Below are 12,289 nucleotides of genomic sequence, written 5' to 3'. Positions count from 1 at the left end.
TAACTGACAACTAATGAAAACCCCAAATTCAGTATCTCAGAAAATTATTGTGACAAGGTTCAATATTGAAGACACCTGGTGCCACACTCTAATCAGCTGATTAACTCAAAACACCTGCAAAGGCCTTTAAACGGTCCCTCAGTCTAGTTCTGTAGGCTACACAATCATGGGGAAGACTGCTGACTGGACAGCTGTCCAAAAGACGACCATTGACACCTTGGACAAGGAGGGCGAGACACAAAAGGTCATTGCTAAAGAGGCTGGCTGTTCACAGAGCTCTGTGTCCAAGCACATTGATAGAGAGGCCAAGGGAAGGAAAAGATGTGGTAGAAAAAAGTGTACAAGCAATAGGGATAACCGCACCCTGGAGAGGATTGTGAAACAAAACCCATTCAGAAATGTGGGGGGGATTCACAAAGAGTGGACTGCAGCTGGAGTCAGTGCTTCAAGAATCACCACGCACAGACGTATGCAAGACCTGGGTTTCAGCTGTCGCATTCCTTGTGTCAAGCCACTCCTGAACAAGACACAGCGTCAGAAGCGTCTCGCCTGGGCTAAAGACAAAAAGGACTGGACTGCTGCTGAGTGGTCCAAAGTTATGTTCTCTGATGAAAGTACATTTTGCATTTCCTTTGGAAATCAAGGTCCCAGAGTCTGGAGGAAGAGAGGAGAGGCACAGAATCCACGTTGCTTGAAGTCCAGTGTAAAGTTTCCACAGTCAGTGATGGTTTGAGGTGCCATGTCATCTGCTGGTGTTGGTCCACTGTGGTTTCTGAGGTCCAAGGTCAACGCAGCCATCTACCAGGAAGTTTTAGAGCACTTCATGCTTCCTGCTGCTGACCAACTTTATGGAGATGCAGATTTCATTTTCCAACAGGACTTGGCACCTGCACACAGTGCCAAAGCTACCAGTACCTGGTTTAAGGACCATGGTATCCCTGTTCTTAATTGGCCAGCAAACTCGCCTGACCTTAACCCTGTAGAAAATCTATGGGGTATTGTGAAGAGGATGATGCGATGCTCCAGACCCAACAGTGCAGAAGAGCTGAAGGCCACTATCAGAGCAACCTGGGCTCTCAGAACACCTGAGCAGTGCCACAGACTGATGGACTCCATGCCACGCTGCATTGCTGCAGTCATTCAGGCAAAAGGAGCCCCAACTAAGTATTGAGTGCTGTACATGCTCATACTTCTCATGTTCATACTTTTCAGTTGGCCAATATTTCTAAAAATCCTTTTTTGTATTGGTCTTAAGTAATATTCTAATTTTCGGAGATACTGAATTTGGGGTTTTCATTAGTTGTCAGTTCTAATCATCACAATTAAAAGAAATGAACATTTGAAATATATCAGTCTGTGTGATGAATGAATGTATACATTATACAAGTTTCACTTTTTGAATGGAATTACTGAAATAAATCAACTTTTTCATGATATTCTAATTATATGACCTGCACCTGTACACTTTAAAACCTAATGACCACTTAGAGCCAAAACAGACGTTCGGGAAGACTTTTATTGAAATGGTTACTAAAAGTCTTCCAAAACATTTTTTTTTTTCCCCCAGACACTATCAGAACCTGTAATGGCCCTGTTAAGAGTAAAGTGGTGCGTGCGTGCGTGCGTGCGTGTGTCCTACCTGTAGGTTCTCGTAGTGTTTGAGCGTTTTGCAGTGGTTTATCTCTGCCTCTTTGGTTCCACTGAAGAATCTATTACACACCTTACAGAAGAAACCCGTCTTTGGGACCAAGAAGTCCATACCTGTGGAGACACACAAGACCTCAAGTCAACTTTAGCAGCTGTTGACAACCATTTAAATAGTTAAACAATGTGAACATGCATGGAAAAAGGCAGATGAACACAATAGTGAAAATACAGTGGCAGACAGTGAATAAAAAGAGACGCGTCTTACCAACTGGGCTGCTGGGATCAAAAGGAGGGAGGGAGAAGTCTGTACTCATGGGAGTGTCCGTCTTTAATTTCATCTTCACACTCTCCTCTTCAGTGGTTGCTTGACCTTCAGACCTCTTGCGCTTTACTGTGAAAAACAGAGACCTGTATAAACGTTGCGTTCAAGTTTGATCATTTGTCACCAAGAGTCAGGTTCTGTGTGTGTGTGGTGATCCTGTTTTTTCTTTTATTATTATGTATTAGCAAGCTTATCCAGATAACCTAGTAGTCATGTTTTTTTTTTATATGCTAATCCTAAAGAGAGAGAGAGAGAGAGAGAGAGAGAGAGAGAGAGAGAGAGATATATAAAAAGCAGAGGTACAATGCTCAGAATATCATTTTCTTTTCATGCCACTTTCTACTTCTACTCCGCTATATTTCAGTGAGAAATATTGTACTTTTTACTCCATTACATTCATCTGACAGCTTTAGTTACTAGTTTCCAGTTATTAAAAAATGGGAGGATTTTTTACTGTGATGATACTTACAGACTTTTACTTAAATAAACATTTTCAATGCAGGACTTTTACTTGTAACAGAGTATTTTTACAGTGGGGTATTAGTACTTTTACTTAAGTGAAGGATCTGAATACTTCTTCCACTACTGGCGGTTTCGTTTTGGACATTTATTATTTTTATGGCGATAATGCCGAGAAATCGCAGGAATTTTGACCTCAACTGCCCATAGGTGGCAATTATAAACAGTACCTATTAGTTATGTGTCATGTCACATCTATGTTTTTCTATGGTGTCATTACTAAACATATGCATCCATTCTAGCAACTACTACCACATAGACAAGACGCAATCATCCCAAATCCGTTCATGATTAGGTAAACTAGGACATTATACATTAGGGCATGATGCATTTAATTAAGTAGTGCAGTGCCCGTTGAAAATGTGCCTGTTTGGAACGGGTCGATTACTTGGCCTGTGGTATTGCTGCTTGTAGAATTCTTCAAAACCAAATTGTACCCCAAAATTACTTACAGAAGGACCCCAAACCACTTAGTATGCAACTCCACTGTGTAGCCTGCTACTGACTTACTGATTTACCTGACAGAGAACGCTGCAGATTCAGAATGTAATCACAAAATATCACAATGACAATGTGGAGTAATCAGACATTAGCGTCATGGACTCATGGCAGTGTGCTACCCCCCTGGCCCGTTACGAGAGCTGATCAGCACATATCTACGTTAATTAACCACCAGAACCGGACTGTTTGTGTATGTGTGGGTGCGCAGAGAGCGAGAGAGTAGTCTTGTGTCGTATGATTGTAAACCAGCAGAGGTTCATTTCCATACAGGTTTAGTGGCTTGACAGTTAGCGGTGAAGTAGGGGATTTGATTCGCCGGGTTATTTTGGCGACAGTAATGTTATTAGTGTTATAAGTTAGCAGTAGACTTAATTAACCCGACCCAGGGTGAGTCTGATGAAAAGTGCTGCCTGGTTCAGCTCAGATTTTCTCGCATTGCACAGCGCTGTGAAGGAATAATCTCTGAGATTACTTTATATTCTGCCTCTGGTTAGAAGTGGTGAATGTAGGCTACTGCAACTTAATACTAGATAGTGTTGGCAAATAGCTTTTACTGAGTTTCCTCTTAGCAAAATAATAAGACACTGAAAAGCGTAGGGTCTTTTTGCAATGTTACTTTCAGCTATCCGCTTGGGCTCCAGGAAAGTGAAGAAAGGTTAGTTTGGTATATCCAGCAATCATGTAGCCAACGTTGGAAGCAGGAAAATAGTCAAAGGCAGGTTACCTTCCCACCAATAAAGATAAATATCTGCAGGAACTCCACATGACTTGGAGATTCCTATACAGCGATTTAATTCAAGGGTCCAAATTAAGAGGTCCTGGTAACAAGCCTGGTTCTCTAACCACTAAGGTACTGCTGCCACACATGGTTTTATTTCAAAATTAACCAAACAAACCATACCTGTCCCCCCAGCAGGAGCTCCTGTCTCGTTCTCCTCTTCATCCTGCATCTTCTCCTTTTCCTCTGTCTTGTCCGACACCATCTCCTCCTCCTTAACCTGACGGTAATTAAGAGCATCGTTCTCCCTCTCATTCTCTGAAGTCATTACTCCTGTTGCTGGGCTGTTTGAGGAGGAGTCAGCTGGGGCAGCTGAAGCTGCATTGGCAGGTTCGAGAAGGGGTTCAACCTCAGTGGTGGAGTCCAGTGTGGCTTCTAAAACACAGACAGATTTCAGGCCAAAAGGATTTACACACTCTCATACTTAAAATTAAAGAATACACATCTCATCCCTTTTCCTACCAAAATAGGAAAACAACAGGGTAAGTAAACAGTAGAAAGAGGCATTGAGAATCTCAGTCGACGATGATTTGAATATTCGACTTCCAAAAAAGAAAAAAAATGTTGTTTCCATCACTACCGATTGGGGCTGGTGCCGATAAATAACCGTGACTATTGCATCAGTCATTTGTCCCGGGAATGAATGCTGATTGTAACCTTTCCCGCCTAAGACAAACGCCAGTGGGTTTTTTTTGTTCAGTAGAAAAATGGCTTAAGACTTAAAAGGTAAGCTTATAAAACTCCCTTTCTGTCATATCTGCTGAAACTGACCCTATGTTCCAGTAGAACTACATGAAGCAGGTCATTAAAAAATAAATCCAGCTCCTCTGGCACCACCTACAGCCTGGAGAGAGATTTACAAAAATCCACAGCTCCCTGTTCAGATGCACCAATCAGGGCCGGGGGGGGGGTGTCTAACTGCGTGTCAATCACTGCTCATGCACATGCATTCATTCTCCATTGTGGGGGGAGGGGCTTAGGAGACCGTTTTGGGCTTCAGCAGAAAGGGGGGAGGGCCTGAGAAGTTGTCGATGTTCAAATGTTTTGGCTAAGTCCTGGATCTTCCCAATCCTTCCTACAGCACCTTTAAACTTCCTTCATTTCTTCATAAAGATTAAATCAGTGTGAGATCATACCTGTGTCAGTTTCGATGTCAGCATGAGGTGGGATCTCGGTCTGAGGGTGGATCTGAGTCTCAGTTTTGATTTCGGTCTGAGGGTGGATCTGAGTCTCAGTTTTGATCTCGGTCTGAGGGTGGATCTGAGTCTCCGTTTTGATCTCGGTCTGAGGGTGGATCTGAGTCTCCGTTTTGATCTCGGTCTGAGGGTGGATCTGAGTCTCCGTTTTGATTTGAGTGTGAGGTGGGATCTTGGTCTGAGGTGGGATCTGAGTCTCAGTTTTGATGTCAGTCTGAGGTGGGATCTGAGTCTCAGTTGGCATCGGAGTCTCAGTTTTGATCTGAGGTGCTTCTGTTTGACATGTTGGCACATGTGTTTGGCTGGGTGAAGAGTCAGCTTGTGACGCCGGAGACGGGGTTGCTGCAGCGATAAGGACCAGTCTGGGTTTTAAATCTGGTGACACTAAACCATCTAAAGTCTCAGCGATCGGCACAGCCACAGGTTCAGACTGTGACACGTGCTCAGACTGCACCAGGGTTGCCGGGGCATCTGACATCGTTGATTCTGGGGTAAACTCCACAGGCGTGTCCTACAAACAAGAGAACAGGAAGAGGACCATGATGTCTCAGACACCCAAATAACCATGCGGAGAAGACGTTTTATGTGATACAGACGCTAAATCGTACCCCTGGAGTGTCCTGTTGGAACGGCGTGGGAGCGTCCTCTCCTCCATCTGTGGTTTCCATGGGAACAGAGGGAGAAGGAGAAGAGCAAGGAAGGTCGGCCACATCTCCAACTTCATCTACCGTCACAAAGTCACTCATGTTGAATGGGAAGTCATCAAACTCCTCCTCCTCCTCCTTCTCTACCTGGTTACATGACAGGACAAATAAAATAATTCAACTGAGGATAAGAAAAAAAGAGGAGAGATTTAACTCGCCAGTTTCAACACTTTCTGACCAGACAGTGCCTTCTCACCATTTCGGTCTCCGCTTCACAGTTGTTACACAGTGCATCCCTCCAGGAGCTTTGCTTGTACCCCTCCGACCTGCAAGACGACCTCGACCCTGACAAACTTTCCCTGTGTGTTCTCTTCCTCTCCCTCCTCTCCTCCTCCCTCTTCTCCCTCTCCCTCCTGGCTCTTTCATCCCGCTCCCTGTCTCGCCTGGTCCTCTCCTCCTTTTCCCAAACCCTCCTCTCCCTGTCCCTCGCCTCCCTCTCCTTTCTTGCTTCCCTTTCTTTTCGCTCCCTTTCCTGCTTCTTCACCTCCTCCTCTGTGTGGTTCTTTGCTGGCTCCTTTGTCCCCTCTGCAGCTTTTCCGCCCTGCTCTGTCTCCATTTGAGCCCCGCCCTGTTCTCCATTGGTGGAAGCGGCTGTGTTGTTGAGATTGCTGGCGGTTCTAGTTCGGCATTCCACAAGCAGTGCTTTAACCATCTCTTGAGTAACCTGTTAAAATAGAGATGTCAAAACTCATTAGATTTTAATCTGAAAATATGAGGTTTCTGACTTAGCGACAAAGTCTGGCTCACAGAAGCATATTTTGGGGATATTTTACCTTAGGGAGCTCTTGAATGGCTGTCTCCCGTGAAGCTGCTTGGCCATCAGAGCTAGATGGCTTTGTCTCTTCACCGGCAGGAGTCTTGTCATTTCCTGTTATGGGAGCATTGACATCTATGTTGTCTTCTGCTGTTTCCACGACAGTTTTAACAGCCGATTTGTCCCCCATGTCGGTCTCCAAGTCTGCTCCTGGTTTGGTGTGTGGTGTGGCCAATGAGCCCGAAAGATCAACAGCAAGATTGTCTTTTGTTATCTTGTCGTCTTTGCTCCAGTTTTCTTCCAAAGCTTCACCTTCACCAACCGTCTCTTCACTGTTCTTCGTCTTCTCATCCTTCCCGTCACTGGCTTTTTCAATCGCCTCCAATGGAGATTCAGAATTCTCTTTGTCTGCAGCAGATGCTGCTGCTGCTTTGCCATTCGCAGGTGTATCCTACGATCAGAGACAAGGAGGAATTGATTGGTGTCACCTCAAACTGATGCATTCAGGTGTTTAATACGAGTTAAAGCTGCAGGAATATGTCAATAGTAGATAAAACGTGTCTAAATGGATGTCCCATTGACAACTATTGCAAACCAATTATTAAAAGATACCCACCTCAGATGAATCAGGGTATGAAGTGACTTTGGTCGGTGTGTTGGCTTTGGGGTCAGGCTTGCGGGAGAAAAATAGAGGGTTGTTCTGGATGATGCACGGAAATGTCTGGAAACGTTTGTAAACAGACAAGGCCATGGCAGCAGTTGCCATCTCACAAATGACCTGAGAAGGATGAGACATATCATCATGTCAACAGCGTATGAGATTCATTTGCCTGATAAATAAAGGAGGTGAGACATGACAGATTCGGAGAAACATTCCTTCTCAATCCAGGCCATAGGGTGACAGAGGGCACACATTCTCAGGACACAGCAGATTTAGGAGATAATGGATAAGCATGTTTGCAGCTGCACAGACGAACAGCCCTCACCATATTGTTGAGCACTACGGTCTTGATGACGGTACCAAAGCGTCGCACCAATTTCTGGACCTCAGAAGAGCCGGTTGGCGTGTTGGGAACATTACTGATGACCAACAGGCAGTTCCAGCCTACTGGACCAGGACTCTCCTGCAGGAGGCAAAGGAAAATGCTGTTACTTATTAGTCAGAGGACAATTTCTCATTCATCGGCAGTTCAGTGATGTCAATCAGTTCAAAGTATACAAACTATTCAAGTTAGCTAGACAAATTAACTATGTCAATGAATGGTTTCACAGCCCTGTGAAAGCCTGCAACATTATATGCTTACCATGTCAAATATTGTTTTGTTTGTTAATTCACCGTGTGTTATTAAATCAGAACCTCAAACTTATGTCAAAGACAGTAATGGAAGTTTTAATAAAAAAAAATAGGTACTGCAAGTATTACTACACTTTCAGGGTACTCCTTTTAGGACCTTTTTGATTCCACCCAGGATTAAATTTAATGATAACTTCACGGCCAAAATCAGTATGGATTTGAAACCCAAGAAAATAATTATTTACCATGTAACGTTATCTAAATTTGATAAAATATTGTATTACAATGCTCCCAATCATATTAAATAATAGAGCTTTGTAAGAAGTGTTTGTACTGGAATAACAAGAAAAAATAGAGGACCTTTCTAAAACTAAATGTAATACTTCTAAGGCCTTATTTTTAGATTAAATTAAATACTTTAAAGACTGCATGGGAACCATGACTTTAGAAGAGTATCCTTACTTATCTAGATCTAAAGAGAGTTTTACAAAGCTTCTTTTAAACTGCTTAAGGCGCCGACACACCAAGCCGATTATCGGCCGTCAGACAGTCTGGCGAGGTCGGTGACCTGAGTCTGTTCGGTGTGTTCCGTGCCGTCGTCAGTCGGAGGAGCCGTCGGCCGATTCAACAAGTCAAATCAGCCGGTGGGCAGTTGGACTCAATGACCAATTACCGGAAATGATGAGCGTGACTAACGCCTCTCAAAATCTGACGAACATCTTTTAAACTGACCTTTGTCGATCTGAAATGAAGACAGATTCAGCAACTGCACGGCCTGTTTCTCTCTTAAAATGTCTTCAGAACTATTTTCGTAAAGTACAAGATCGTATTCCGAACGAGCCACCATTAGAGTCTGGCTTTGAAATTCGGGAGAAGCCAGACTCACGTGACGCGTTGGTCCAATCAGCTGCCAGTTAAAAAATTTTGGCCGACAATACAGATTAGCGCTGCCTGCTGTTATGGAGACGTATTACATCTCACGCATGCGCAGAACGTACGCTCAAGTAGGCGTCGCTTCGGTGTGTTCTGGGGCACTTTTTGACCTCGGGGAGACTGATCAGTCCGACTGGCTTTTCTGCCGACGGTCGGTCGTCGGGTTGGTGTGTCAGAGCCTTTAAGCCAAACAGTAAATAAAGCACACTGCATCCCAGGGACAAATGACAGCTGAATAATTTAATGTAAAGCAGTCGCTGTGCAGTAGCTTAATTAAGGTTGGTTAGTGTGGGAAGAATTTCATGTAAATTTACCTTTGGATCTACAAGACATATACACAATTTTGTATGATTAATTAGCTGAACATTGTCAAGGGACTACAGATGAAAACTCCCTTTTGGCTTACTCTGGCACATTTACAGCAAAGTTTATGAATGTGCACTGTCCCTGTTAAATCAAACCAAAAATGAAAAAGGGGCTGTACTCTATATTCACCCCTTTTAAAATTAATTGGACAGAGAACTGTACTGGTAGAAATACTCACTAATGGGTCCACTGAGCCCATCAGAAGATTGTAGAGAGCCACCTGTGTAAAGAGTTTTTTAGTATTAATCTCAACGATCATTGTTCAACACAGTACAATGTCAAAGAAGCACCCTCTCAAAAAAATGAGATCATGGACAAAGAACATTAGACAGCAACAGTGAACAAAAGATGATCAATATATGCTGTAGAGGAAGATTGGGTAAGTGATCAGAGCCCTACCGGTGTGCTGAGGCTGATGCGCTGTTTGAGCTGGATCATCTTCAGCTCGCAGTCGTTAATCTTCGCAGGCGTGAAGGTGTAGATTTTCACCATCTCTTGAGCAGTCTCTGTGTCTGGCACTGACACCAGTACCTAACATACAAAAAGTATCATTGTTGTAGGCATATCAGCCTACGGTCTTAGTTTTTTTTCAACTAATATATCCTTTCATATGAAATGGTCATCCAAAGACATTAGCCATCCTGAAAAAGACATCCTGGGCATTTTTTCACTCTCAATTATTAATTATTAGGGCTTTCAAAATTAACGCACTAATAACGAGTCAACGCAAATTCCTTTTTACGCCACTAAACGCGCAATTAACGCATGCATGTGATTTTGCTCCGTAGTTAAGGAAATCAGGAGGCTGCAGCAGTAATGTTTTGGACAGTGTTGCCAACTTGGCTACTTTCTCGCAAGATGTAGCAACTTTTCAGACCCTCTTGGCGACTTATAAATATCTTACGTTCTATTGTAATTCATTTCCATCATGCAGTCCACAGATCCTTGGTTAAACACTAAACAGCGCTGCTCTACCCCCCCCGCGGAGACGAGCAACGGATCGGGAGCGGGTCTTAGAATACATCCATGAACGGGAGTGGAGGGCTAGCAGAAACAAAGCTCCTTAAGCAGAAATGGATAAAGAAAATGGTCTTTTGAAAGTCAAGTTCAGTTTCAAAGACCTTCCAGATGGTTCTCTCCACAAGACTGACATCCCTTTAAAAGTACATTTAGAACAGATTAAATAAAAAAGTGTGAATAATTTGTAATTAATCACGAGTTTACTAGAACATTCATGCGATTAATTGGGATTACAAAATGTAATCGATTGACAGCCCCATTAATTATAAATATTTATAGAAAATATAATAATAATAAAAGTAATAAATAGCCAAACTGTGAAAATAACAACTTAACAATACATGGAAAATCTGTATGGACAGATTTATTCTGTAGACAGTGTACACAGTATTTTGTTTTGCGTTTGTGTTCATGATCATTTATTGCAACCAGTCTTGTATGAAGTACTTAAAAGAAATACTTAGTAGCAAGTAAAAGTACAAGTGTCTTACCAGAAAACAACTTTGGTAGAAGTTAAAGTCCCCTTTTAGAATATTACTTGAGTGAAAGCCATAAAGTATCTGATATTTACTGTACTTAAGTATCGAAAACTGATTCTCATGTTAAATGTACTTAATTATAATTAAAAACAAAATGTAATTATGAACTTTATTGTGCCTCTTTATTGTAAAGCATAATAATCAGGGTTTCCACACCTTCTTAAACATCTGATTCAAAGTCTGACATCAACAAAGAAAAAAACTAAATTTTGTGAAGAAGAATCTTTCACTCCGATGTACAAAAACATTTCTTGCAATTACGGCCACAGTTGTGTAACATTATCTTCACCACTACCCCATTCACCGCTGTCATCTAAGTGCGGATCGGGCCACATTTTTCTGTCCGAGCCCGGCCCGCGCCCGACAGAGCAGTAACCGAGCCCGGCCCGAGCCCGGCAGGCATTAAGATATTTATGTCCGAGCCCAACAGTTAAAATCTCATTTTTTTCTCATACTAATGACACATGTACGTTTGTAGGACGGCATTCGGAAAGGTCAACAGATGAGCACATCAGCGCACACAGGGGCAACAAGCGCACGTTAACACAGGCGCGCACCTACATATGCTTTTTTTAAATTAAAAATGTTCAATGCCTTATCGCGCTGATGTGACCGTGACCGACCAGAACCCAAACATCATTTCTAAATATCTGTCCGAACCCGGCCCGATGGGTACCGCAGGGTCCCGACAGGCTCAGTTCGGGTATCCATCCTCTACTGTCATACCAACCTTTCCGATTTGTGGTGCCTGGATGATGTCAGAGGGAGTTCCAAAGGGCTTGACTAGGTTGATGATATCATTCTCTGACCAGTCGCTCTCAGGACAACCTGTGATCAACACCAAGCCCTTCTGTAGGAGACATTATATTGGGATGTAAAATGGAGTTTAAAATGCCCGATTACTGATATTTTATTATTAGTGACAAAGCTCAACATTTACCCGAACTGCAAATTTGATAAAATAAATTAGCAAATGGGATGTTCAACTAATCACACATAAGCCCCAGGATTTGGTTGACAACACTCACCAGCCCTTTATACTATGTTATTTATATTTTACAGGGTGTATGTATGCATCATGTACCTCATTATATGTCTTCTGGTCAGCGTCACCTCCTGCAAAGTTGGGGGGCAAAAGTGCAAAGAGAGCTACAATTAGTATGTTTTTTAAAACCACAAGCAATAGCCATGACCACACAAACCTGTCTACATGTGCCTTAGCTACAGAAGTGCACATGGAGCCACTAGCCTGTGGGCCCACCACTTGCAGGGATAGACAATGGGATCTGGTGCATTGTGAGTTGGGCGGCAGGCAAAGGTGGTGACCTAGGTGTTTTCACTTCAGCATCACCGACCTGGTAAACCCAACTTGTCGTCGACAAGGGTGAACTGGGAACGTTTGGTTCAAGCACCTGTCCGCAAGGTCTTCAACTGCCAGCTCCGGAATAATTTATTGTGCATCCCGGGGAAGGTTGGATACATGGAATCTGAGTGGGCTGTGTTCAAAACCTCCATTGTGGAGGCGGCTGCTAGAAGTTGTAGTCGGAAGGTCGTCATAGCAGCAACCTGAGGAAGGAGGCCTTTCGGGCTTGGTTGGCCCAGAGGTCTACTGAAGCAGCAGACAGGTACCAGGGGGGCTGAAGGGCTGGGGCTACAACGATCGACAAAGCAAAAACCCGGGTGTGGGAGGAGTTTGTGGAGGCTAAAGAGAACTGC

At 43.3% G+C, this 12,289-nt stretch overlaps 1 protein-coding gene across 2 annotated transcripts in view; it reads right to left on the bottom strand.

Moving 5' to 3' along the window:
* Window positions 1–12,289, bottom strand: part of LOC144528641 (uncharacterized) — a 30,962-nt gene that overhangs the window by 989 nt on the left and 17,684 nt on the right. For both annotated transcript variants that reach the window (XM_078267369.1, XM_078267378.1), the window contains exons 12-24: window positions 11,658–11,689; window positions 11,304–11,423; window positions 9,414–9,545; window positions 9,193–9,234; window positions 7,408–7,545; window positions 7,038–7,199; window positions 6,441–6,872; window positions 5,864–6,331; window positions 5,572–5,754; window positions 4,904–5,474; window positions 3,891–4,142; window positions 1,913–2,038; window positions 1,640–1,761 (exon numbers count right to left, since the gene is read on the bottom strand). In XM_078267369.1, coding sequence (XP_078123495.1) covers window positions 1,640–1,761; window positions 1,913–2,038; window positions 3,891–4,142; window positions 4,904–5,474; window positions 5,572–5,754; window positions 5,864–6,331; window positions 6,441–6,872; window positions 7,038–7,199; window positions 7,408–7,545; window positions 9,193–9,234; window positions 9,414–9,545; window positions 11,304–11,423; window positions 11,658–11,689 — 2,780 coding nt within the window. The remainder of the gene's footprint in view (window positions 1–1,639; window positions 1,762–1,912; window positions 2,039–3,890; window positions 4,143–4,903; window positions 5,475–5,571; window positions 5,755–5,863; window positions 6,332–6,440; window positions 6,873–7,037; window positions 7,200–7,407; window positions 7,546–9,192; window positions 9,235–9,413; window positions 9,546–11,303; window positions 11,424–11,657; window positions 11,690–12,289) is intronic.

This window comes from Sander vitreus, chromosome 2 (genome assembly GCF_031162955.1).
Source record: "Sander vitreus isolate 19-12246 chromosome 2, sanVit1, whole genome shotgun sequence".
NCBI classification, from domain to species: Eukaryota; Metazoa; Chordata; class Actinopteri; order Perciformes; family Percidae; genus Sander; species Sander vitreus.
The sequence above is the reverse complement of the archived record's forward strand: the minus strand, read 5'-3'. Positions and strand labels throughout refer to the sequence as shown.